The 26,901-nt window shown below is 43.8% G+C and overlaps 2 protein-coding genes across 3 annotated transcripts in view; one reads left to right on the forward strand and one right to left on the reverse strand.

Annotated features, from left to right (window-relative positions):
• The window catches only part of CBLB (Cbl proto-oncogene B), a 135,231-nt gene extending 127,417 nt beyond the window's left edge, over window positions 1-7,814 (reverse strand). Inside the window, exons 1-2 of one of the 2 annotated variants that reach the window (XM_084843276.1) lie at window positions 6,934-7,814; window positions 6,145-6,319 (exon numbers count right to left, since the gene is read on the reverse strand). In XM_084843276.1, the coding sequence (XP_084699402.1) occupies window positions 6,145-6,312 (168 nt within the window). In that variant the 5' untranslated portion in view covers window positions 6,313-6,319; window positions 6,934-7,814. Of the gene's footprint in view, window positions 1-6,144; window positions 6,331-6,933 lie in introns of those variants that run through there. The other variant, XM_084843275.1, reaches the window with a different exon arrangement.
• LOC146349690 (uncharacterized) overlaps window positions 7,028-26,901 on the forward strand; it is a 36,356-nt gene continuing 16,482 nt past the window's right edge. Inside the window, exons 1-3 of the mRNA XM_084845461.1 lie at window positions 7,028-7,797; window positions 23,905-24,049; window positions 26,325-26,370. Coding sequence (XP_084701587.1) covers window positions 7,028-7,797; window positions 23,905-24,049; window positions 26,325-26,370 — 961 coding nt within the window. The remainder of the gene's footprint in view (window positions 7,798-23,904; window positions 24,050-26,324; window positions 26,371-26,901) is intronic.

Below are 26,901 nucleotides of genomic sequence, written 5' to 3' on the forward strand. Positions count from 1 at the left end.
TGAGGTTTCTGACCAAATATTCTTTAAAATACAGCTTCAAATCAGAGGGGTTTAGTATTTTAAGAATGAGCCATGGTGAGCTTTGGACTTACATGTTTCCCCCTCTACTCCCTTCCTCCTTCATGCGTGAGGGGAGGAGATTAACTTCTTACACTTTTGGTTCTGAATAACCCTCCGGTTCCACTAAGTTCACTATGTCCACACTCAAAACTGTAGTTTGTTCTAACTGTAGATTCTTCAAAAAGCTCAAGATATGATTCTGGTCAGGGCCATCTCAAGGGGAGTAGGGAGGCAAACGAAGCAGCCACCTTGAGCGCCAAATGACCCCCTGAAGATGGCAGCAGCAGTAGTGGTAAGGTGGAGGTGGCAGCGCTCCTCCACCTCTTCACCAGACTACAGCAACCACATGCCTCTTCACTGCTGAAAAGACCACACATCCTACCGCTCCAGCTTTCCAGAGTGTCAGGTGAGACCCATTGCTCCAGTGAATCATGGTGGGTGCTCTCCTGCTGCAGCAAGTGCCACAGCAGGAGAGTTCCTGGCACAACTCTCCAATGCACTGCCTGTCCACCTAATGCCTAATTCTGAGAACACCTCAAAACTAAGCATGGGGTGGGCAGGCTCTCTGGAAAGTCCTGCAGTCTGTTTCCCTGCTGCAGCAAATGCTGCAACAGAAAAAGCAGCTGGTGCAGCTCTCTGGAAAGCCTGTCCAGTCCAAATGCCTTTCTGTAAGGCAGCACATGCAGTCTCTAGGGCCATCTCACCCAAAATGCCTCACTCATTATGAGGAAGGACCCGTCACTGAGAGTGAGGCATTGAAGGGGAAATCTGGCGGCAGCTGGGTGGCACAGAGAGCAGGTGGCACAGCAAGAAAGGGAAGAGGAGGGCAGGCAGCAGTGCTGCTGCCAGAACATAGAAGGTGGGTAGGAGGGATGTGGTGGGAGAGAAAAGAGAGGGTGGCAGCAGGTCTGCCTGTGGGATCCCAAAATACCTTGAGATGGTCCTGATTCTGGTTTGTTTGAACCAACCACAGTTAGAATAAATCTGAGTTTCCCTGAGTAACAAGAAACTGGTTTATTCAAAACCAAAAATGGAAACTTTAAATCTCCTACTCATGGGTATGCGTGAATGGAGAAAGCGGGAAGCATGCAAGATGAAGACACAGCATATTCCATAAGGAATCCAGGCCCAAGAACAACCTAATCATACTGAACAGTATCTTGTTTTTCATAGGACTCTGTTTAAAGCCTAATGGCATGTACTGCAGAATCAAATTCTAATAAGCATTTCAATCAACCATAATTTCTGAAATGCTATTAGAATCTAGTACTTGTAAGAGGACCATATTTGCTAACCTGAACACTAAGTTTGTTCAAATGCATCCTCTTCACTATGAAGTTACCAGAAGTACCATGTACTCTGCTCCAGAAGAAAGCCACATAATTCTAACACAATGGTCTAGTGTGCATGACACAAGAGCTCACCATGGCTTAATTTATCCACAGGAGCTATTATGTTGTGCTGGGCTGCTATTTTTGCATGTTTCCCACAGGCGCCCAGCTTGCCATATCTTGTCATGCGAATCCAGGCAGCAGGGATTGTTTGAGGGTTAGACAACCCTCCTATAAACCTAAAGCAATCCATGGGTTATTTCAGGGTTGTCTAATCCTCAAACTACCCCTGCCACATGGGTTCACATGACATGGCAAGCCAGGCGCCCACAGGCACCATGGAAAAATGACACCCACGGGTGCCCAAAACAATGCAACAGCCCCCACGAGTAAAGTAAAACACAGTGGGCTGAAAAAGTCATTCAAACCAGGTCTATGACATCACCTTGCCTGGAATACTTTAATCCGGAAACAAAATGTGATTAACAGACAGATGCTTAAAGAGAATGCAGTAAGATCCAGCCAAGGACACTTACTCAGACTTTCTAAGGCCTTCTACCAAACAGGTCCATTGGCCTGGATTCTAAGGTATGCTAACTTACAAGTGCAATCCTATACATATCTACAAGGAAGTAAGTCCAATCAAGGTCAATGAGAGTTACTCTGAGCTACATGTGTCTAGGATTACAACCTTAAGGAAATTAATGGAAGGCAAGTTTCCTATCCCTTCCTCCCTTAAGCTCCTCGCCCTGCAAAAGCTTTTCTAATGGATCAGGCTGAAATCCTGAACAATATCAGATAGGGTACAGGGGATGGGGAAATTTCTCAAAATTATGTGGACGTCTGTCTGATTTTTGAACAATTCCCCTGTCCTCAGAAGTCCCCTGCACCCTATCCCACACTGTTCGGAAGGACCTCTTCACCTTGTGGATAGGCTTCTAGGGGTGGGAACATAGGGGAGACAAAACTCCCCTTCCATGAATTTCCTTAAGTTAACTTATCTTAGGATCCAAGCCACTGTAACAAGCTATACAAAAATTATGGCTATTCATTTGAGCAAAAATGATACATAACTCTAAACAATGAGATTAAGATTCTCTTCTATAGTTTCTGTAGCAATTGAAACATGAAAATACTATCAGAAAGATGTCTAAAAGTTTAGACCTAATACCACGTATAGGGGAAATAACAATCACATCCATACATTTTACAGTATTGCTTTGCTATTTAAAACTTCCTACTGAATGAAAATGCTTATCCTTCTCCAAGAGTTTTCAGTTATGAAAAATTATAAAGCAAGTCCAATGAGATGTGTCTTGTCCTATATGAAACCTTACATAAACAGTCCTATTGAAGTAGTTAGCGTAATTCATTATTTGTTAGTATGATACATAGTCCCCTAAGCCTTGTTGTTGTTCAGTCGTGTCCGACTCTTCATGACCCCATGGACCATAGCACGCCAGGCCTTCCTGTCCTGCGCTCTCTCCCGGAGTGTGCTCAAGTTCATGCCATTCTGAAAAACTACCTGCTAGTGTCCACAAGGCATCTTCCTGTGCTCCCAATTTAGGGATGCTGCACACAACCTCTTTTTCTATATCAGGGGTGGCAACTTGTGGCCCTCCAGGTGTTTTGGCTTACAAATTGCCCACCCCTGTTCTATATCATTCAAGCCAAGAACTCAACTGTAGAGAGTGCCTGAACCATGTACGATACAGGGACAAGATGCATGACAACAACTCACCAGATATATAGCCATACTATAAGCCAATACTACATTCACATTGGTCTCAAATATTCATATTAATATTCGAAGGGCCAGTAAATCTGAACAGGATAGGGCATCAACTGCTATTTTATAGTATCACTGTAAGTACAATATTATGCCACAACTATAACCAAATATGAACAGACAGGTCAGTACAGTGTTTAGTTCATATGTATGTATCAATCATTCTACTCCACCTTTACATATATCCCAAACTGTGATTACTTCTCTCACATTACATATAACACCAGCAGTATGCTAGGCAAATAGAATACAAAAGAGACAGGCTGGTAAGACTTCCGATTTAGGGCTATAAGCCTAAAAAAACTGACCTGGAAATAAGTATCATCAAAATCAAATAAATATGGTTAAGTTTGGTCTCTTAGTAAGAATAGCAAGAAAAAGCTGAAGGGAAAAGACAGTGCTAAATACAGAAACAATGAAGAGAGAGTAAAGGAAGGTAAGTTCACAAGAGGCAACTCAGAAAAGATCCTTTCCCAAGAAACAGTATGGATAAAAACAAGCTGACAAATATAATGTTCTGATGTCTGAAAGAAGAGTATGTTTTAACTATATTGAATTTCTCCTTTAAAAGCAATAAGGAAGAGTAAATTTTGTTTTTAAGGGAAATCTAAATTTAGCAGAATTCTCTTACAAGCAAAGCCTACGTTTGTGTCTACAAGACATTCTAAGAGACATCGCCCATGGGAAAGAGATGATGTTTGGAGATCAAACACTATAAAAATGGTACAGTTGGGAATGTACTACATTATTGGGGTCCAGGGACAAACCTCTGACTCCAGAGAAATCCATCATGTATCTCACAAAAATAGATTAGCAGCCTACATAGAGATCTCATAGCCTTCTTTTAAGCCAAGGGCAGCCAGTTCTAACTCTGTTTACTCAAAAGTTTACTGAAACCAGTGGGACTTACTCTGGGGAGTGAAAGCGTAACTTAGTGGTAAAGCACACACTTTTTATGCCTAATGTCCCTAATTCAATCCTTGGCATCTCCAGGTAGAAGGATCAGGCAAGTGATATGAAGGACTCCTGCCTCAAACACACCTGAAAATATGCTGCCACAGTAGACAATGCCAGTCAAGACAGCTTACTGTGTTACTCTCAAGTAATTTCCCTACGATAGCAAACTGCAGAATGTAGGCTGCACAGTTATCAAGTTATGTTTTTGGTATAGTAAAAAACAAAAAGCTATGGTCCAGGCATAGAAAGTATCACATCAGAAAAGAAAGAAGGGGTCAATAACCAACTGTACTAGCAAATATAAAGAACCTCTAGACCGTTGACACTTAAAGAAAATCATGCTGACACCTGGAAATACAAATTAACTTAAGGGGGAACCCTGTGGCACTAGACAGTGGCTAGACAGCCATAGGAATGGTCGGTTCCCAGAGAACCACCTGCCTCCCGCCCCCCCGCCACCTCAAGAGGCAGCGCACTCGTGCCCTGTGCTTGTAAGAGCAATGCGGAGCGTGGGGAAAGGGGGCACTCCCAGGGGCGAGGAATTCGTAAGTGCCAGTATGACACTTCCTATGTGTCGTCCGGCCTCCCCACCCCACGCTCTGATGTCCCACAGCTAGACAGCTGAAATTGGCCATCTAGCCACAAATGCAGGGCAGCTGGAGCACAGAGACAATCCTCTCCATGTTCCTCCCGCCATGCACTGGACAGGAAGTCACCTCCGAGTTTGGAGGCAGCTGACTATCCCCATAGGACTGCTCCCTCCCTTAAGTATGGAGATAAAGTATGGAGATCACAGACACACACTTCATCCTAACTTTCTGAGTCATGTCTGTTATTAAAGTTTCTTAGAAACTTGTGTATTAAGCTGCATATCAGGGCCCAAGTTCTGGAGAAACTAGTTGCCAAATTTCCACAAGAGAAGGATTTTAATACTATATATTAACTTTGATCTTCAAAGCTAAGGCCTCATATTAACTATAAAAGGCTTACTAATGTAAGACTAAACATCAATCAGGGCTAGTCATGCCTCTTCGTGGAGACATATACTGTAAATAACTGTTCTAGTGGTTTTATAGACATTTGGAAGTTCTAAGAACTCTACATTGTGGCATTAATATTCTCTATGTATTTCTATAAAGTTTGCATATATATTGGAGGTGAAGGTACATATCAAAGCTATGACTACAGAATAATGTCTTGCTTAACAATGTAATGCAAGCTGATGCTGTTAGTTCAATTTCAAAGGTTTAAAAAGTAAGCCATACTCATAACCAATACTTCACATTTAAAAAAAATGTCCTCTTTCCTTAGCAATAAACCACATTTTTCTGTAGTTTTTTCTGTAGAGAAAAAAAGTGAGATTATAACATCTACCAACTATTACCAGCATATGCTCACTTTCCTAATGCAATATTCAACAAAATAAGTGATACTCGTTCAGATATCCGTTTACAGATAATCTTTCAGTACACTTTACTCTCCAGGATAAATAACTTTCCAAGAACTGCTCATCAAGATATCACATTATGGATTGTAAAGGACCATTAAAACTGAAAGCCGACACTTAAATTCTGTTTGTTCATGTGAGAGGAATCAGAAATGTTTCCATTCCCTTAAATTGCAGATTGAACTGCACGCCTATGATTAACATAAGAGTGCTTCACAGCTTGATTACCTTAACTGAAGTTTCATTTTCAAGAAGATATTCTAACAAGATGACCCAGTGTGGAAGCAAAGGGACATTTAGTACTCATGAAACAAGCTGCTTATTCACAACCCTAAGACTCCCTACTACTGAAAGAACTCTGTTAATCAAAAAGAACAAAAGAAAAAGAAAAAAATGTTTCTTTTCCTTCTTCCATGCTAAGAAAACATAGCCAGAGGCCAAATAGACCATGAACATGAAAACATTTTGCCTCCAAAGATGCTAATCTGACAATACCGACTCCTATGTATGCATATACTCTCAACTCTTTTCTGAAAGGGGAACAGAATTTACAGACTCACCACTTTATCCATTAATTTCCAAGTTTTTTCCACTGTCCTGCGATCAGCAGCTGCTTGCTTGGGGGGGCTAACTGCATCCTGAATGGCATCAATGAAGCCCAGAATACGCCCTTTACGGGGGTTTCCTCCTCGGCCACCTGGGTTCCGGCCGTTGAGGGAATTGGCCATCTGGGATCTTAATTTCATAAGAGAAAGAAACAGTAATGTGTAATGTCACCAAATCCCTGCTGCTCCCTCAACCAAACACACACACACCACAAACAAAAGAAAGCAGGGCAATAGTGACTTCATATCCACCAAAACTACAGTATAGTAGGATACCCAATCAACTTTGGTGATGATCCACAGTAACCCACCCATGGTAACCTTTACTGAAAAGGAAGTGATCTTTGATAGAATGTCATACAGAATCACTGACGGTAACTTAGCACATCTTATGGAAATATACAGTCGTAACAATCATACACGTAATACACATTATTTGTGCCCATCCACCTCTTCAATATCTGCTAAGAACTCAGAGTGAACATTCTTCTTATAGTAACGACCCCACTCCTTTTTAGTTTTCACGTTCGCTCACATAGAAAATGATTATCTACACATGGTTCAGAAAGGCAGAGGAGTGGGTGTGTGTGTATGAGACATAGGTAACAAAGTTACCCTAGGTAACAAAGACATGGGCTTTTAATTACCACACACCCCAGCCTGGGGGGAAAAAAAAAAAAAGAGAGAGACACTGCATCCACTATGCCATCTACATTCTCGGATAGATACATTCAAAATACGTACAAGTTTGCAACTGTGTGCAGTATTTGTATATTGGTATTCTTGAAATTAAAAAAAGATAGGTGAAGGCAATGAAAATCCAACAGGCAGAAGACAGATGTTGCGTTTTGTAGATCCCCCGTCTCCCGGGACGGTTTCAAGCAGCAGCAACCCCCCTTCCTCCTCTGGCCAAAGTTGGAACGGTCGGAGGTTGATAACGGAGACCCAGAAGAAGTGGCCCCCGGCGAGTCTTCCTGCCCCTTCACTTCGTTCCCTGTCTCTGCCCTTCAGGCACACCCCATCCCTCGGCAGAGGCTGTGTGATTAAATCCCAAGCAGCTTTCCTGGTTCCGGCCCCGCGTCAAGCGCTCTCTGCCCCTCGCGGCAGCCGCCAAGCCCACCACACGGCACTGCGCCTTCCCCTCCTCGCCCTCCTTCTCCTCCTCCTCGAGCCTCAGGAGCGACGACGGCAGAGCCAACCGCGAGCAGACGCCGCTCCCCCGAGTCGTCGCTGGCGCCGCACAGGGAAACATGGGGAGTCAATTCGCCGCGGCGGGCCCGTCGCAGCACCCGCGCTGCTCTCGCTCGCGGCGCTGCTGCCGCTGCTGCGCGAGGGCGAGGGGCGTGTGGGGGTGGCGCCGGAGGGGCGGGGCCGCGCGGCGCTGGGACCCGCCGCAGCCGAGCCCTCCCCGAGCGGCCAGCGCGCTGCCGCCGCGCCGCCCGCTCTTCGGAACGCTCCGGGCTGCGCTCCGCACGGCGCCTGCGTACTGAGACGGGGCCGAGGCGCACTCTCGCGCTTCGCCGCCGCCGCCGCTGCTTCTCCTCGTCCTCCGCTCCCCCGCTCCCTAACGGTGCCAGGGTTCAATCTCTCGGCCTTATCCAATCACACGTGAGCGCGCGGCCGGTGGCTGGGTGGGGGCAGAGCGAGGCGACGGCGGTGAAGCGCCCTGGGCAGAACAGGCGGCCGCTGGCGACGGGAAAGGGCGAGATCGGCCACGAGCGCCTTTTCTTGCCCCTCCCAACTTTGAAAATTGTGGAGGGGCGGCGGGAGTTTGTTGGTCCTCCGGTTCTTGACTGATAAGGATAAGGGCCAATAAGAGGGCGGAGAAGGACTTCCGGCTCTGCTTTTTTTTTTCTCCTCCCCCTCCTCCTCCCCCTCCCCCTCCCCCCGCCGTGATTCATGAACCGGTCAGAGCGCGAGGTAAAGAAGTGGGTCAGTAGCGCTGTTCCTTTGGAACCTGGAAATGGGGGAAATAACAGGTAACGGAGGAATGGGATATAGAGGGTAAAATCCAACCTAAGTCCTCCTTAGAGTAGGGCCATTGAAATGAATGGAACTTAAGTCGCGCCTAACAAATCCGTTCATTTCAGTGAGGCTACTCTAAGTAGGACGTACGTTGGACTTTACCCAGAGAAATCAAGCTGGATTTAGGGCAAGGGAGACCTGTGGGGAAAGAAGTAGGCACAGACTACGACAGTGGGGAGGAAGTTTGTTGTCGTCCAGTCGTGTCCGACTCTTCGTGACCCCATGGACCACAGCACGCCAGGCCTTCCTGTCCTGCGCTCTCTCCCGGAGCGTGCTCAAGTCCATATTCATTGCATCCGTGATGCTATCTAGCCATCTCATCCTCTGCCGTCCCTTAGACATCCATAATGGGATTGCATACAGAGCCTATGCATGTTTACGCTGAAGGACGTCCCATTGAATCCAGCAATATTTCCCCATGCCCATTTCCAGGTAAATGTGCGTAGGATGTCAGCTCCAGTCCTAAGAGCGATGCTAAGCATATTTATTCAGACGGCCTACGGAGTTCCGTAGGACTTATTCCGTACTAAGGCTGAGATCCTATACACACCTGGAAGAAAGGTCCCTTGAGCTCAATAGACTGCAACTTTCAGTAGTTATGCACAGGATTGCATTGCATGCACTTAGGCAACTTGAACCTTTGCACATTTACTTGGAGGTAAGTGCCACTGAGGTCAAATGGGCTTCCTCTCAAGTAAAGTTGCATGGATGGCAGCCTTAGTTTTAAAGATTTCCTTCCCTTCCAAAACACCGCAGTTCCAAAGTATAGAAAGGTGCCACCTTCTCTGCATTTACTTGGGAGTAAACCCAATTAAACTCAGCACTGCTTTTTTGTCTATAAAATTACCCATGGTGCAAAGAAAGTGAATAGGACTATAGGTTTTTCTCTGTCTTTCATAATATTAGAACCTGGGATCACTCAATGAAGTTGAGCGGCGGGAGAGTCAGGACAGACAAAAGGAAGTACTACAGAAAAAAGGAGATACTTCACACAGTGCATAGTCAAAACGGTGGAATTTGCTACCATGAGATGTAGTGATGATCACCACCAATTTCGATAGCTTTAAAGGAGAATTAGACCAATTCCTGGAGGATAAGGCTATCTTGATGCTAGTCATGATGGCTGTATTTTGCCTCTGAACACCAGTTGCTGGGAGACAAGAGCATTCACACCTTGCTTGTGGGCTTCTCATAGTCTATAGGCATCTGGTTGGCCACTGTGGGAACAGAATTATGTAGCAGATAGGCTTTTGATCCTGATCAGGCTTTTGGTCTGATTAGGGAAGGGGATTTTTTTTTAAAAAAAACGCTAAATATAAACATTACTTTTTTGAACCTATGAATCCATAATACAAAGTCTATTGTGAGATAAACATGAAATTCCAACGTTCAACTATCAGATGTCAAAGTACTTCCTTTTCACATTTTTAGATAATTAGGGGTACTTCTGGCTGAGATTTTTATCATACCGTTGCTGTCCCTCATCCATGCAGTGTTAGGGTGTGGCAGGGGAATATTGATTTCCTCTTGTAACCCTCCTTTATTTTCCCACCACTTCTGTCTGTTTCCTTACCACGGAAAACCCACTAAGGAAAAAAAGATGGAATTACTGCACGATGCCATCTGATTGCTAGCCCTCCATCTAGAAACATGCTGTGGCTAGGTTATTGGAATCCTATGCATGTTTACACAAGTCAATTCCACCGTATTCAATGGTGCTTACTCCCAGAGAAGGGTGCATAGTATTACAGCCTGTATGTGTCACATTTCAACTTTCTGGTTAGTGTAAAAGTGCCTCATCAATTTTAGGGGGATACACTTCATGTTCCCCCATATAAAGGGAGAAACAGATCTCTCATTTTTAGACCTTTTTGTGGTAATCTGGGTGTGCCAATATCAGATTTCTATAAAGGACCGGTTTGTATGATCAAGCAGCCCACTGTTGCTTTTTTAAGCCATGGTGAGCTGCAGCGTGTGCAGGTGGCCATTTTGAATATTCGAGCCGCAACCATGGCTTGTCGTGTCGTTCAAACCTGGCAAGGGTAAGTTGTTGATGTGGTTAACAAACCACCCACAAACCTAAAACAGCCCATGGGTTCTGGATAGTTTGTTAATCATCCCAACAACCCATCCTCACTGGGTTCAGATGACATGACAAGCTGCAGATGCAGCTTGAATATTCAAAAGCTGCCCAGCATGCACCGTAACCCACCTTGGCTTAAATAAGTGGTCTGTGGTGATCATGTGAACCTGGTCATAGACCAGGTTCACTCAACACAACAACCTATTGTGAGTGACAAGCAATGGTGGGTTATCATGTTGTCCAAATACAGACTGATTCCTGCAGGGTTGCTTGTCTGTGGGCGACAAGCCACCCCAACAACCCATGGATTGTTCTTGGGGTTGTTGCACCCACGATGGGTTGGCATGTCATCCAAACCCAGACATGCTAACCCATTGTGGGTTACAGGCAGCGAGCTGCTCGGCAAGAGTGACAAAAAACCCTGCCGCTCTTCCCAAATGTGGCTGTAATTGCTCTTCACAATCACGGCCAAGCCACTTCCAGTTCCCTTTGCCAGTGACAGCCCCTCCAACCATGCCCAAATGGCACTTTGGAGGGGCTGTCACTGGTTCCCCCAGCTCCTGTCAAGCCCCCATCCCTGGTCCGATTGCAGCCCAGGTCACAGTCAGAGACTTAAAAAAAAATAAAATTATATGTACAAAACAGGGCCGAAATAATTTTTTTGCATTTTTTGAGCCGTGGGGAATGTGTACACATGACTCCTTTTTTAATTATTATTTTTTAATTGGGCTTTCGGATTTGCGCAAAGGTGCAGCTCCGACTGTCAAAAAAATACAGGCTTGCCTTGCCTGGAGCCTTGTATGTTTGAGTTACATTAAACATACAAAGTAACAGGCAAGACTAGACTGTCTATAGGCTGGTTTGACAGCCTTTGACTGTTGACAGGTGGTATAGATCACTGCCGTAGCAAGGATATCCCCAGGTTTCAAAGGGTTGCCCTGAATCGGGGGGGGGGGGTGCTTCGAAGCCCCACTTACCTGAGTCCCTAGCAACTGTTTTATTAGAAAAGTGCTCTCCCCCTTTTTTGCTCCCAGTTGCAGCTGTCAACCTAGATGCGACTACTTCGAGTGGGAGCTCAAAACGTGCACTTTTCGATGAAAAAGAGTTGCTGCTGACTTAAGGAGTGGTGGGCTGTGAGGAGGGCACCCCCAAAGGGTGGGGCAACCCTTTAAATCCTGGGGATCCCCTTGCTAAGTGGGTAACGTTGAGCACTTTTCCCCACCTGTCAAGTGCTCTCAACAACAGCCCACACTGCATGGATTATTCCACAGTGTGGGGTGTCATGACATGTTAACCTGGCCATAGTGTGAGAAGTATGTTAATTTCACTATGAGCTAGTAAATCAGTATCAAGTAAATTCCTATGAAGAAACACCCTAATAAGTAGGGATGGCGGAGAATTTCTCCCCGAAACTTTGGGGGGCCGAGCGCCAACGTGTTCGGCCCCCCGAAGAAGTTTCGGGGAGAAATTCTCCGCACCCCCCCCCCAGGACAGGACTTACCATTACCGAATGTCCCTCCCGGCGGCGGGTCCCGGCGGCGGGTCCCGGCGGCGGTTCGGCAGGTCTTCGTCAGGGGCGGGGGCGGCAGCCGGTCTTTCGACTGGCTGCCGCCGCCGCCATTCCAATAAAAGTAAAAAAAAAAAATGCCCCCGTGATAGGCTACGTGACGATTAACATAGCCTATCACGGCTAGATTTGCAAAGTCAGCCGTGATAGGCTACGTAAATCATCACGTAGCCTATCACGGGTGACTTTAAAAAAAAAAAAAGCGCGTACGGCTAATGGCAGCCCCCATAGGGAGCCGCCATTCACGTTCCTTATTTGGTCGCTGTAGTCTACGTAAAGATTACGTAGACTACAGCAACCAAATAAGGAACGCGAATGGCGGCTCCCTATGGGGGCTGCCATTTGCGTACGCGTTTTTTTTTTTTAAAGTCACCCGTGATATGCTACGTGACGATTTACGTAGCCTATCACGGCTGACTTTGCAGATCTAGCCATGATAGGCTACGTTAATCGTCACATAGCCTGTCACGGGGGCGTTTTGTTTTGTTAACTTTTTATTTCGCGGCCGGGCAAGGCGGGAAGCCTCCCCCCCGGCCTGAACTTCGGGGGGAGAGCAGCGAAGCGCCTCCCCCCCACCGCGAACAAGCTGCGAGACCAGGTAAGTGGCTTTCTTGCACTCCTACTAATAAGCTGAAAGTGTGAAAACGGGTATTTTGACATCTAATGGTCAAATGCTGGGATATCAGTTTATCATAATAGTACTCTTCCTTTGGGCACGCTTTAGGTAACTAAAGCATTTTGTGCTCCTGTTCCTCTTGAATGAATAAGCAAAGAACCGTTAATTATAGCATTCTTTTCTGACAAGATTCCTGTTTGTGAATACAAAGCAGGTGAATATGCGCTTTTTAAAAAAAACTCTTCAACCCATCACGGAAACCTATTTGCTTTAAACATTCATACAGCCTGGGAATAGGGAGAAAAGTGTTTAGCTCTGCCATGCAGATGTAAAGGAAGAACTGTGTCCTTTCAGTGTTCCTTGAAAACTGTGTTATTTCCTGAAAGAAAAGCTTTCAGCACTTCGATGAAACTCTCATTGCTTGTCTAGAGGAAATTATTTCCAATCTTCAGCTTGCTGTTTCTTTCTGGAAGAAAAACTTGATCTCTTTTGGAAGCTTCAAAACATTTTGGAGTACATACAATTTTCAGTATAGGGAATATTTGTACAATTTTTTTTTTTAAGACAACTTATAGTAAATACTGTACCGCTGATAAAATCTGACTGTATCTCATTAACATAATAGATGTTCCAATAGCAGTTAGACTAGGAGATGGAAAACCACAGAAATTGCACCCACTAAGGCTTAGATCCAACGGTGTCCCTCTGTCAGCAGACGAGAAACTGCTGGTGGAAGTGATTTGACCCACTTGTGCTCCCCACAATCTGTTCTGAAGGGTTGGGGGACCTGCCTGAGAAGATTGGAAGGGCTGCAGAGGGGAGGAAAGAACAGGGAAGTCGCTCATGGGACATTGGATTTAAGCCTTACTGTTCCCCAGTTTTGTTTAGAACTAAGCTACAACTTGGAACTAAAAAAAGGAATTCAACCTGATTCACAATAAACTGGCTAAAATAAAGGGGAATTATTATAGCTTTACTTGTTCACATGGCACATAGTTAAACAATGGAATTCGACGCCAACTTGTCTAATCCCTTTTCAGACAAATCCATGGAGGACCGGGCTATCAATGGTTACAAGTCATGATGACTAGATATTACCTCCAGTATCAGAGGCAGTATGCCTCAAAATACCAGTTGCTGGAGAATATGAGCGGGAGGGTGCTATAGCACTCATGTGCTATATGTTGCACATGAGTGCTATATGTTTCCCACAGGCAGCTGGTTGGCCACTGTATGAACAGAATGCTGTACTAGATTTGGCCTGATCAGCAGGGCTCTTCTTATGTTCTTACTTCTAAGTAAATACATATAGGATTGGGTTGCTTGTCCCCAACTCTAATATGAGCACTTAAAATAATTTCATTTGGAATCCAAAAAAAATCTAATCTTACAGCTCAGGCTGTATTGCTGTCAACTGTGAAAGATCTGTGAGATAGAGGCTTCAGGCCCAGCGTCAGCACACAGTGGGGACAGGCAATTGTTGGGGCTCACCCCAGCTGGGTGTTTTGAAGAGAAGTGCTGGGACACAGCTATGAGAAGACAGCTATGGCAACTGTCATCTTCTTTACCCTTAGTGCCTCTGGGCCCCACCCTCAACATACAGTACATTAGAGATATTCTGGAGCTGAAGAAGGTGCAGCTGCCTCACCCACTGCTTCTCTTCTCGGCACCAGGCTGCGGGTTATCTAAGCATCTGGAGTTGCACTGCTACCCATTCCTGCTTGTCTGCCACCACCATCTGTTCGTGCCACCTGTTGGCCAGTCCCCACCCTCTGCTATTGACCCTTCCCCCCATAACCTCACTTTGGAAGAGCATTAAGGTGGGACTGTGTTGCACTGGAGGACATCTTGTCCAAGGCCCTCTTAATCCTGGCCCTGTCCAGCTTTACTCTGCTGGTAAAATCAAGAGGAAAGCTTAATGCTGCAGCTTTCAGCACTTACAAGTCTACACAATTAATACTGGAAGTCAGGGTCAGCCCTGCCATGTAAACCAGATGAAGCCACCTACTTCAAGCAGCCCCTTGAGGGTGGGATAAATGAAAGGTAGTAAAGGCAGAAAGAAAGGGCGTAGAGGGCTTACACTGAAGCCATGGGTGAGGCATCAAAGATTTGGCCCAGATTTCGTGAAACATACTCTGTCCCCCCCACCCCAAGCCCCTTGCACAGTGCAGGGAAGGAGTAACAACACTGAGAAGTGTTGGGAACACAGTGCAGGGAAGAGTAACAACACTGTGCCTTATCTTAGACTGCATCTGTGTCTGCAAGCTAAAACTCTCTCCCTTGCAGAGAAGAACAACCGTAAAGAGCAGTTAGGTTAACTATACTATATCCAGGCCGTAAAGTACAGGCTCCTTCAGAGCACCTCCCTTCTAATTTAGTGCATTATAAAAATGTGTCAGCTTAATTTCAAAACAACCTTTCCCCCAAGGGAGTAATTTTATATTCATTGTTGTGTCATGTGTTTTTTTAATCATTCTGTTCCATCTGCTGAAACAGGTGCAGAGGGCTCTAACCAAGATGTAGGATAGCATTCTAATGCCTTATACCGCCTCTTTACTTTGTCAGATCTACCTTGCAGCATCACAGAAACATCCATCAGTTGTAATTGTATTCACTACTCAGTGTTTCAAATGGTGGTTATACATTTATTTCATTTACTTTTCAACTTTTTCTGTAGTTCAGTAAACTGAAATTCCAACCCTGGATGGAATTAAAAAAAAGAAATAATGAAATTGCCTTATTTTGAAATGCATCATGTTCAACACTTCAGAAAGAAAGACAATCTCAAAAACTATCTAGTTTTCACTTGGACCAATTTTAAAATACTATTCAGCCCTCGCTAGCCCTTTCCTCTTTTTGGGAACATCAGCTGAAGTTATCGTTTATTTTTCAGAATTTTAAAGCCCTGGGTTGCAATCTTGTACCTAGTTACACATAATTAGTTTCTTTGAAGTTACCGGATGCGGGATTTCAGTTCTGTTTCTTAAGTTTCCTTCTTAAAAATAAAAAAAAAATACACTGTAGAGTGAAACCTGTAACTTGTAAGATGTCTCACTGGCATCATTGGTTGCAACAGTATGTTTTATCTGAAATTATTCTAGCCAGTATATTCCTTATTTATGGTTAAATACATTTGGATATATTTGTATATGTAATCTATCAAAATAGACATCCTATAGCAGTAGATGTGCAGGCTATTTAGATGAATGGGTTTGGGGGGGGGAAAACCCTATGTAAACTGCACATTATCTTCATTATTTTAGAGTGCTTCTGTTCTGCAAAAGGTGGACTTACATTGCATAAGAGGACAGTAACACACAGTGGAAAGGACATTTTTGAAATTTGTGCCACTCTAAGGAATATAAAATAGATAAATGGGTCTGTCTCGAGAACATTAAGTGGAAGAATAATGTACTATAACCTATTAAAAAGCCCTGCTGGTCTTGGCAAAAACCATAGTTGTATGCCATGGACTGTAGATAGTCCTGCTACCTGACATCCATTTGTTGTTGTTCAGTCGTTCAGTCGTGTCCGACTCTTCGTGACCCCATGGACCATAGCACGCCAGGCCTTCCTGTCCTGCGCTCTCTCCCGGAGCGTGCTCAAGTTCATATTCATTGCATCCGTGATGCTATCTAGCCATCTTATCCTCTGCCGTCCCCTTCTCCTTTTGCCTTCAGTCTTTCCCAGCATCAGGGTCTTTTCCAGGGAGTTTTCTCTTCGCATTAGGTGGCCAAAATATTGGAGCTTCAGCTTCATTATCTGTCCTTCCAATGAGCACTCAGGGTTGATTTCCTTTAGGATGGACTGATTTGACCTCCTTGCAGTCCAGGGGACTCGTAAGAGTCTTCTCCAGCACCACAGTTCGAAAGCATCAATTCTTCGGCGCTCAGCCTTCCTTATAGTCCAGCTCTCACAGCCATACATTACTACTGGGAAAACCATAGCTTTGATTAGACGGACCTTTGTCGGCAAGGTGATGTCTCTGCTTCTTACTATGCTGTCTAGGTTGGCCATAGCTTTCCTCCCAAGGAGCAAGCGTCTTTTAATTTCATGGCTACAGTCACCGTCTGCGGTGATCTTGGAGCCCAAGAAAGTAAAATCTGTCACTGCTTCCATTTCTTCCCCTTCTATATGCCAGGAAGTGATGGGGCCAGATGCCATGATCTTCGTTTTTTTAATGTTGAGTTTCAACCCAGCTTTTGCACTCTCCTCTTTCACCCTCAACAAGAGGCTCTTGAGATCCTCTTCGCTTTCTGCCATTAGGGTGGTATCGTCTGCATATCGGAGGTTGTTGATAATTCTCCCAGCAATCTTAATTCCGACCTGTGATTCATACAACCCGGCATTTCTCATGATGTACTCTGCATATAAGTTAAATAAGCAGGGTGACAATATGCAGCCTTGTCGTACTCCTTTCCCAATTTTGAACCAATCGGTTGTTCCATGTCTGGTTCTGACTGTTGCTTCTTGACCCTCGTACAGGTTTCTCAGGAGACAGGTAAGGTGGTCTGGTACTCCCATCACTTTAAGAATTTGCCACAGTTTGTTGTGATCCACACAATCAAAGGCTTTAGCGTAGTCAATGAAGCAGAAATAGACGTTTTACTGGAATTCTCTTGCTTTCTCCATGATGCAGCGAATGTTGGCGATTTGATCTCTAGTTCCTCTGCCTCTTCTAAACCCAGCTTGTACTTCCGGTAGTTCTCGGTTCGCATACTGCTGAAGCCTAGCTTGTGGGATTTTGAGCATCACCTTGCTGGCATGTGAAATGAGCGCAATGGTGCGGTAGTTTGAACACTCTTTGGCATTGCCCTTCTTTGGAATTGGAATGTAAACTGACCTTTTCCAGTCTTGTGGCCACTGTTGAGTGTTCCAGATTTGTTGGCATATTGAATGCAGCACTTTAACAGCATCATCTTTTAGGATTTTAAATAGCTCGGCTGGAATACTGTCATCTCCGCTAGCTTTATTGTTACTAATGCTTCCTAAGGCCCACTTGACTTCACTCTCGAGGATGTCCGGCTCAAGTTCAGTGACCGCACTATCATGGCTATCAGGGACATTCAGATCTTTCCTGTATAGTTCTTCTGTGTATTCTTGCCACCTCTTCTTAATCTCATCTGCTTCTGTTAGGTCCCTGCCTTCTTTGTCCTTTATCATGCCCATCTTTGCACAAAACGTTCCCTTGAGATCTCCAATTTTCTTGAAGAGATCTCTAGTCTTTCCCATTCTGTTGTTTTCCTCGATTTCTTTGCATTGTTCGCTTAAGAAGGCCTTCTTGTCTCTCCTTGCTATTCTCTGGAACTCTGCATTCAGTTGGGTATATCTTCCCCTTTCTCCCTTGCTTTTCGCTTCCCTTCTTTCGTGAGCTACTTGTAAAGCCTCCTCAGACAGCCACTTTGCTTTCTTGCATTTCTTTTTCTTTGGGATGGATTTCGTTGCTGCCTCCTGAACAATGTTACGGACCTCCGTCCATAGTTCCTCAGGCACTCTGTCTATCAGGTCTAATCCCTGAAATCTATTCCTCACCTCCACTGTATATTCATCAGGGATATGATTTAGGTCATACCTGAACGGTTTAGTGGTTTTCCCGACGTTCTTCAATTTAAGCCGAAATTTTGCAAGAAGCAGCTCATGATCTGAGCCACAGTCAGCTCCAGGTCTTGTTTTTACTGACTGTATGGAGCTTCTCCATCTTTGGCTGCAAAGGACATAATCAATCTGATTTCGATATTGACCATCTGGTGACGTCCATGTGTAGAGTCGCCTCTTGTGCTGTTGGAAAAGAGTGTTTGCTATGATCAGCATGTTCTCTTGGCAAAACTCTATTAGCTTTTGTCCTGCTTCATTTTGTACACCAAGGCCATGCCTGCCTGTTATCCCGGTGATTTCTTGACTTCCTACTTTAGCATTCCAATCCCCTATGATGAAGAGGACGTCTTTTTTTGGTGTTAGTTCTAGAAGGTGTTGTAGGTCTTCATAGAACCGATCAACCTCAGCTTCTTCGGCCTCAGTGGTTGGGGCATAGACTTGAATTACTGTGATGTTGAATGGTTTGCCTTGGATTCGTACTGAGATCATTCTGTCATTTTTAAGATTGTACCCCAGTACTGCTTTTCCCACCCTTTTGTTGACTATGAGTGCTACTCCATTTCTTCTAAGGGATTCTTGCCCACAATAGTAGATATGATGGTCACCTGAATTAAATTCGCCCATGCCTGTCCATTTTAGTTCGCTGATTCCCAAGATGTCGATGTTCAATCTTGCCATCTCATGTTTGACCACCTCCAGCTTACCTTGATTCATTGATCTGACATTCCAGGTTCCTAAGCAATATTGTTCTTTACAGCATCGGATTTTCTTTTCACCACCAGACACATCCACAGCTGAGTGTCCTTTCGGCTTTGGCCCAGCCGCTTCACTCTTTCTGGCACTACTTGGAAATACCCTCTGCTCTTCCCCAGTAGCATATTGGACACCTTCCGACCTGAGGGGCTCATCTTCCGGCGTCATATCTTTTAGCCTTGTGATACGTTCCATGGGGTTTTCTTGGCAAGAATACTGGAGTGGGTTGCCATTTCCTTCTCCGGTGGACCACATTTTGTCAGAACTCTCTGCCATGACCTGTCCGTCTTGGGTGGCCCTGCACGGCAGAGCTTATGGCTTCACTGAGTTACGCAAGCCCCTTCGCCACGACAAGGCAGTGATCCATGAAGGGGACCTGACATCCATAGTACAGTTTAATTAAAGGAAGTTTACCTTTGGAACAAGTGACAGGACAACTTGCAACTCTGGAAAACTGTTTTGAAGTCACAAGGCTACTTGTCCTATTGTACCTTTGCTTAAATAAGTGGTTTTCAGCTGTTTTGCAGGGAACCATTGGGCTCCTTGGAAGCTATCAATGGTTTCTCAGTGAGAAGATCAGTATCAACAGACAAGATTTCTTGAAAGGCAGCTTGCCCACCTTTGTTCATACACCTTTGTAACATGCAGACATTAAACTGGTGTGTTCTAAGGTGCAATTTAGTTTACATGAGGCAATGGGGATCTGTTGGATGGTCTTGGACAAATCGCTGTCTTGGATTTTTATCTGTGTACTGATCCAACTCACAGATCACAAAGCATCTTTCACACTTGAGGGTGAATCAAAGTATTTGCAGACAGAATGGCTATATGAGAATAGTGAATGGCATTTATGAACAGAGTTTTTCATTATTTATTGTGGAAACCTAAGGCCACTGAATTCAGTGGATGGCTTCCCATGGACTTTAGTGGGATGTGGAATAAAGTGTTGGGCTTTAAAACATGCATTTGAAGCAAATGTCTAAAAGCAGGTGTGATGCATTTAATGAGTATAGCCAAGAAATTTATTTTTCGTAAAACTTGTTCTTTATCCTTTTCCCCATTAGTTTAAGGTTATTCATAATATTTATGTAGAAGGTATCCAACAGAATTATTTTACAATTTTTATAAGCAACAGTATGAAGCTATAGTTCATTCTTCAAGGGTTCAGTCCTAACATATTGAATCAAGAGAAATGCTGGCAGAAGAGTGTTGTTGGAAGGTGACTTTCCTGAACCCCTTCTCCCTAGCAGCTCCCCCTGCCACCACTGAAAAGTCCCTCTCAGGAGCCAGGGGAACTGCCAAATGGGGTGAGTTGTGCTAAGGAGGAAGGGAGAAATCACTGGAAATTATTCAGACACCTTTCCTCAGTGGGAGCTCTGCTCACAGAAGGTGCCTCCAGACAATTTTTGGCTATCCTTCCCCTTCAGCCCACTGTGCCACTGTCCACCCCATTCACTTAGGGTCTTCTGACCACTCAGAGAACCGGGGGTAGGGAGCTGCCACGGGCAGGAGGAATGGGCAAATTACCTTGTGCTCCCATCCCCTGGCATTTTTTAGGATCCAGTCCTATATTCTTACAGCATCAAATAATGTGTCAGGCAAAAGCCAACATTATCTTTTGTTCTGGTATAGAGACTAAGTCTTCCATGAAATTAGTTCCTTGCATCAGAGCTAAAAATAAACAGATTATGCCGAGAATTTTATCAGCACAGACTCTAAATACACATTCTGCAGGTATGGATGAGCTTTGCTTGGCTTTTGTTTCTGTATATGTTCACATTCTGTAGGAACAGAATAGTTGCAACTGTGTGAGATGCTCGTATGAGTAGTTGGGCACAATCTAGCCCAGCCTTCCCCAACCTGGTGTCCTCCAGATATGTTATACTATAACTCCCATCCTCCCTGAGCCAGCATAACCATTGATAGGAGTTGTAATCCAACATACGTGGAGGGCTCCAGGTATTAGAAGGCTGATCTATCCAAAGTAAATAATGGAAGTCTCATTTGTTTCAATGGAAGAGTCATCTCTCCCATTGCTTTCCTAACAGCATAATTGTTTCCATGCTTGTTGGGGAGTAAGTCCAATCAAATACAGTGGGATTTACTTCTGAGTAGATTTGTATAGGATTGGGTTATATAAATCTCCCAAAATCTAGATCCTTCCTTCCTATTTGGGATTCTAATCAAACATTGGCCATCCACACAGAAAAAACCTACAACCTAGCTCAGTTAAAAATTCCAGTGTTGCACTTTACAATCTGAATTTTAAAATGGGAATGTCTGTGTGCCAATTTAAAATTTATAGACAATGTGTAGACACATTTTTACAGTTCATTTTCAATGCTAGTAACTGCATCTTCTTGAATTTCCAACCATATGAACACAAATGTATTCTCAGAAAACAGGAAACATTTTCATGTTCCAAGATGTTTTGAAGTTCATTTGTTCTATAATCCTACTTAAATTGTGGTGATGTTGGCTAAAATAATTCACTGGAACTTAAAATCATGTGGATTTTTGGCCTGCCTAAATATAAAGCTGAGTCAGGTCCTCAAGAAAACTCTATTAAGGTTAAACCCTTAATTAACCAGCCAAATGAGTCAGTGCCATCCATCTGTCCCTCATGCAGCTGTTACGATGGAAATAACTGTTTTGGATATCCCCATACTAAAGGCCCTGAATAGCAGTGACATAGTTTTTTCAGGATGAATGAAAGAAGGACATTTGTAGAAACGGGACTGAGTCAGAAATCTCCCATATACAAAGGAGAGCACCATCCTTGGGCGCTAGAAACACAGCAAATAAAGTATCTTAGTACTCAATGGCAATGAGCTCAGTTGCAGAACTAAAATTGCACCATATGAGCCATGTTGGTTGTGTGGCTAAAATTCTGGGCCTAGGCCATTAAGGTTCATGTTTATTTCACTTATTTAAAAGATTTTTACCTCATCTTTTCATCAAAAAGGTTCAGGGTGGCTGACAAAAATTAAAAATGAATTCTGATACATTCCTGCCTATGACCTTTGCTGTTTCAAGGTCTCCTGATCTCTGAAATAACCAGCCTTAAGAACATATAAAGCTACATGAGGCTGACTCAGACCATTGGTCAACTATCCAAGTAAAATCTCTGACTGGCAGTGGCTCTCCAAAGTCTTGTTCAGAGGTCTTTCCCAACATCTACTACCTTATCTGCTTAACTGGAGATGCCAGACCTCCTGCACACAACGTATGTGCTCTATCATTGAACTACAGCCCCTTCCAAAAGTGTGAGAAACATGTTTGTTGGCTTATAAAAACGTACCCCACCTTTCAGTCCACAACAGACACTTGCGTCTTCATGTATCATTTCCACTATGAAAATAAATATTTAATTTGGAAATGTAATTTGCAGAATTGCTGTAAATATAGAAAAAGATCATGTCCCTATAGATAATTTGCAAGAAGTAAATAGAATCAGTGGACTAAGCTCATAATTCATAAGAAATCTCCTGGATTTTTGTGAAGTAATATTAAGTCCACCATAAAAACCAGTTAAGGTATTTGCCACTAACAGATAGTTAAAATGTTATGCCCCCAACCCCACCACATTATAGTGAAACCTATCTCAATATCCAAAGGATCAGAGAATAAAAATCTGTCCCCAGGTTAGACCTATTTTAAGAAATAAAACATATTTGTACATGCAACTGCATTTATAAATCAGTAAATACCTAAGCAATATTTTGTAATCCACTCATGGAATATAAATGAAGGACAATATAAAAAATAATATAAATAAATAAACAATGTCAATATTTTACAGAAACCCACAAAATTCCTGGCCTGTGTTTCTCTAAACATTGGAGCTGGAGCTGGGGTGTTTGAAGGACACAAAATGACAAAAATCTTTAAGGGTGCTATTGGATTTCTTTGCCTTCATTTTGTTTCCTAGGGGTGACAAAAAGTGATTATTACTCTAATATCCTCCCCCCCCCCGAGAATACCACATAGAAATCTACGTTGAAAATTGTATAGTTAAAATCTATGTATATTTTGCTTTCCATCATAATATTTTATGGTATTATTCTGGACTAGAATTGGTCCAGGGAACCAACTTGGCCAAGACTCTGAACATGTATGCTATCTGTCTAGTAGTCTGTGATAAAATATTTTCCAGAAATGATTTCCTGTCAACTCTGCTCTGCCTTCAAATGCAAGTTCCTCTGAAGCTATGAACTTCACTGCTGGCTTTGTTCTGTAAAAAGAAGCAGGGAGAGATTGCTGAAGAGGAGACCCATAGTTCCTATTTCTTTGTGATGCCTTGAAACTCCTTGCTTATTCTTCCATTTCCTTTCTTTGACCTGACTCTTCCTGAATTGTGTGTGGTCTGTTTCTTTTCCCTGATACACTTATGCCATTGCATTCTGACATGTCTCCTGATAGCAGCCGACAATTTGCCATCCTCCAGTTTCACCCAGAATTGGCAACCTCACTCTATTTTACAAGATCAGTCCTGCTAATATTATGTCTCAGGGAGAAGTCATACTTTTCAATGTGCATTGAATGGCACTTTCTGAATTTTAATCCATTTCTTGGTGCTTTTGTACAAGACAGCAATTATTGGAGGGATACCATCTGCTTATGCTTCTTCAACAGCAAACTAGGGGATAAATTTTGACTCAGTAAAGAGGAACTTGGTTGACAAGAAAGCAGGCCATCTCTGTTCTGTTTCCTTTACTAAAATCTGTTTCCTCTCTTCTGTTGCCTCACCTGTGCTGTCTGGGGAATTGATGGAAAGAAAATGAAGTTCACTCCTACTTACCAGAATACCCTTCTTATTTATTTCTCCAATAGTTCAAACGTTTGCTATGTTTCTGTCTAAAAAGCTTTGCTCTATGAAAGTAGCTTGGTCTGTGTTAGGTGCAGTCAGATAAAGATAAAACCAAGAGGAGTTGGGGAGCCAAGTGAAGTAGTAACGCAAGGCAAAACAGGATCCCCAGTCTGTGTCATACGATGCATATTGGGTCGAGTGCATGAGAAGTGCATGAAAATTTAACCTGCATACCTGCAATGTTTGCTTATCATTACTTCTCATAGGAACCAACTGCCTGTGAGGAAGAGAAAGACCATCTGTTCTGAGGGTGGTGGTATCATCTGGAACCCCAGAGCATTACCTTCAGTGACTGGAGTGACAAGAAGCAGGTTGTATCTAAGTAGGCCACAGAAGACCAAGACCCACCCTGTAAGTTCAACGTCTGGCTGTATTTTAGCCGTTTCAGGGAAGGCTGGATCAGCAGGCTATTTCTTGGAGGCCTGCCAAGACCTGTTTTTTAAAACTGAGCAGCCCATTTCTATCAAAGCTGATCCTTATAAGAATCATATGACATTAAGAAATGAGTCTGATTCAGGTGTCCTCTAAGTGATTAACTTTAAGACATGAGGAGAAGGAGCGCTCTATCCCCGCCCCCTTGCACTGTCATGTTTGTCACTCATGGAGGGCAACTTTGTGAAGAGAAGTGCCTCCTGTATCTGTGGAGGCTTGCCACGCAGTTGAGAGTGCTGATTTTCCAGCCTTCTCAATCACGTTGAGAGCCTCCATGGATACAGGAGGCTCTTCTCTTCATAAAGTCGCCCTCCATTAGTAGAGGGCAATGAAGATGAAAATAGAGGGGGCAGGACTAGAACATTGCATCTCCTCATGCGTTAAAGTTAACCACTTAGAGTCCTTTTCCACTTTCCATCCCGTTTTCCTTCTGTGACTTGTCTTCTTAACCTTGTATCCAATGTTAGTCTAACACATGTCCAGTTCATTTCAATGGGTCTACTCAAAAGCCCTATTCAGGAGTTCCTGGAAGTGTGTTGCTTCAACATGAGAGCAGTGGGCACACTCCACCTCCAGCCCTCTCCATCACCCTTTATTCGTGGAGGGTGACCATCTGCACAGGCAAACTTCCTCTATCCATAGAGGCTCTTGGAGGCACGTGAGCCAGAACACTGATTTTCCATTGGATGCAACCCTTAGGTTGAGCGCATGGACTGTCTTTTTAGAATTAAACTGGAAGCTGCTCTGGAAGCCTTTCTGGACAAAGAGCTGGGTATAAATAGTGAACATACATACATACATACATAGGGATATCCTTTGGAATGTTCATGCTTCCATGGTTGAGAATTATGAACTAATAGGACTTTGCAAACCAGTATAAGAAAATGCAACTGTATTTTAAAAACAACCCTGTAAACACAGTTGGGATATCCCTCGCAATTAAGAAAATTTCAGTGTTTCTCACTATACATTAATCTTCTCCTCTCTTGCCATGTATGTATCCTTTGCTTAGCTTATGATCATGATATTTACACTACTATAATGGATGTATTTCCACTTGTCAGCCTTATATTGCACATTATAAAAACACTAGCGAATGGACATGGCATTGCATGGGTCGGAATCACCCTTAGTTTGATCCAGCGAAGCCTTCAAGCAATCGTACACAGCTGTCAGAGTTGGACACATTGTGCTCATCCTGTCTGAGTAAGGACATGCCATCTGGCATCCGTAGGCATGTTCCCTGCCATGGTACACCCCTATTGCCCCCTGAATGAGGGGTCTGACTACTCCATTCCCCTGAGGGGGGCTGCCCCATGGCAGGGGGAAGGGGACAGGCTTATTTATTTATTTATTTCTATACCACCCAATAGCCATATAACTTTGTCCCTCATCCTCCTAATCTTCCCTGGCTTCAGACTGTATGGACTGCAAAGTTATGTGCTGGTTGGGGAAGTTTGCCCCTAGTGGCTGAAGATGTTACTGCAGGCTTCAACCAGATAGATACATTTAAATTAATCTTAATTAGGGCACAATCCTATCGGGGTAGGCAGCAGCTTCAAAACTTGGAGGCGACTGCCTACCCAATGCAGGGCAGGAGCATTCACAGCTAGACAGCCGATTTCAGCTGTCTAACCATGGGAAGTCGGAGCGGGGGGTGGGGCAGACGCTGGACGATGCATAGGAAGCATCGGAAAGGCATGTCCCTAGCCCGCCCCCAAGAACTCCCCATTTTCGCTGCTCCGCACTCCTTTTATGAGCATGGAGTGCAGGGCCAATCCGCGCTGCCTACAAGGCAGCGCATGAGGGGGTGGAGGTCAGTTCTCGGGGGGCCAACCTATCGCTGTCTAGCCACCAACTAGCAGCCATAGGATTGTGCCCTTAATGCATTTTAAAAACAAAATAAACCTGAAATACACATCCATTGGGTTCCCTTAGCATGCATGCCAAGTTTCAGGGTATCTAGATTTCACTGTCTTGGCACTATGGTACGGACGGATGGACATGCATCCACTTTTATTATTATAGATGATCAGCAGGTTGCACCAACCAACCATTCCTTTATTTCCATTATTTGTTTTATCTTTTCATTTCTTGTTGTTCTAAGTTATATTGAAAGGCATTTACAAAATATACATTTACAAAATATAAATAAAGTCTTAAAGTTCAGTTTATCTTTTTCCTTGTTCAAAAGCACAGTACCATTCCTAAGCTGCAGAACAACGTGAACATTTTCTCAGGTTCGTTATCTTTACATTGTAAGAAGACACGTTGTTTTCAAGAGATGGTTGCAGAGAACTGCATAATACAAAGAAGGGTGTTGGTAATGGGTCACACTTATCTGATTTGGATGACTAATAATGTGAATGTATAGAGCAGTCTGGAAGGGTATTAATTCTGCCAGTGGTTGCTGGTGATTCATTTTCATCCCTCCTTTGTTCTCTAGTTCCTTGAGTTACTTTTCGCTAGTCCTTATCTCCACTTCTAATGGCAAGCATGTCTGGATGCAGTATGAGAAACCTAATTGAAAACTATTGAATATCCTTCATATTTTATCAGTAACATGGATTTTTCAGAATCTTAATTCATTCTGTATCTCAAAGTTTGGATGATTAAAGTTTATGGATTTTTTTTTAAAGAATCTGCAGAAAGGCCTACAGACTCAGACTGTCCATTGAACTCAATGAGGCTTATTTCTGAGCACACTGTATTGCATGGGATTGTACTCTTAACCAGGTTACTGACATTGCACCCTGAAAATACCTCCTGCA

The sequence above is a fragment of the Heloderma suspectum genome, chromosome 3 (genome assembly GCF_057233095.1).
Source record: "Heloderma suspectum isolate Gila_16-S chromosome 3, 16-S_ref, whole genome shotgun sequence".
Taxonomy (NCBI): Eukaryota; Metazoa; Chordata; class Lepidosauria; order Squamata; family Helodermatidae; genus Heloderma; species Heloderma suspectum.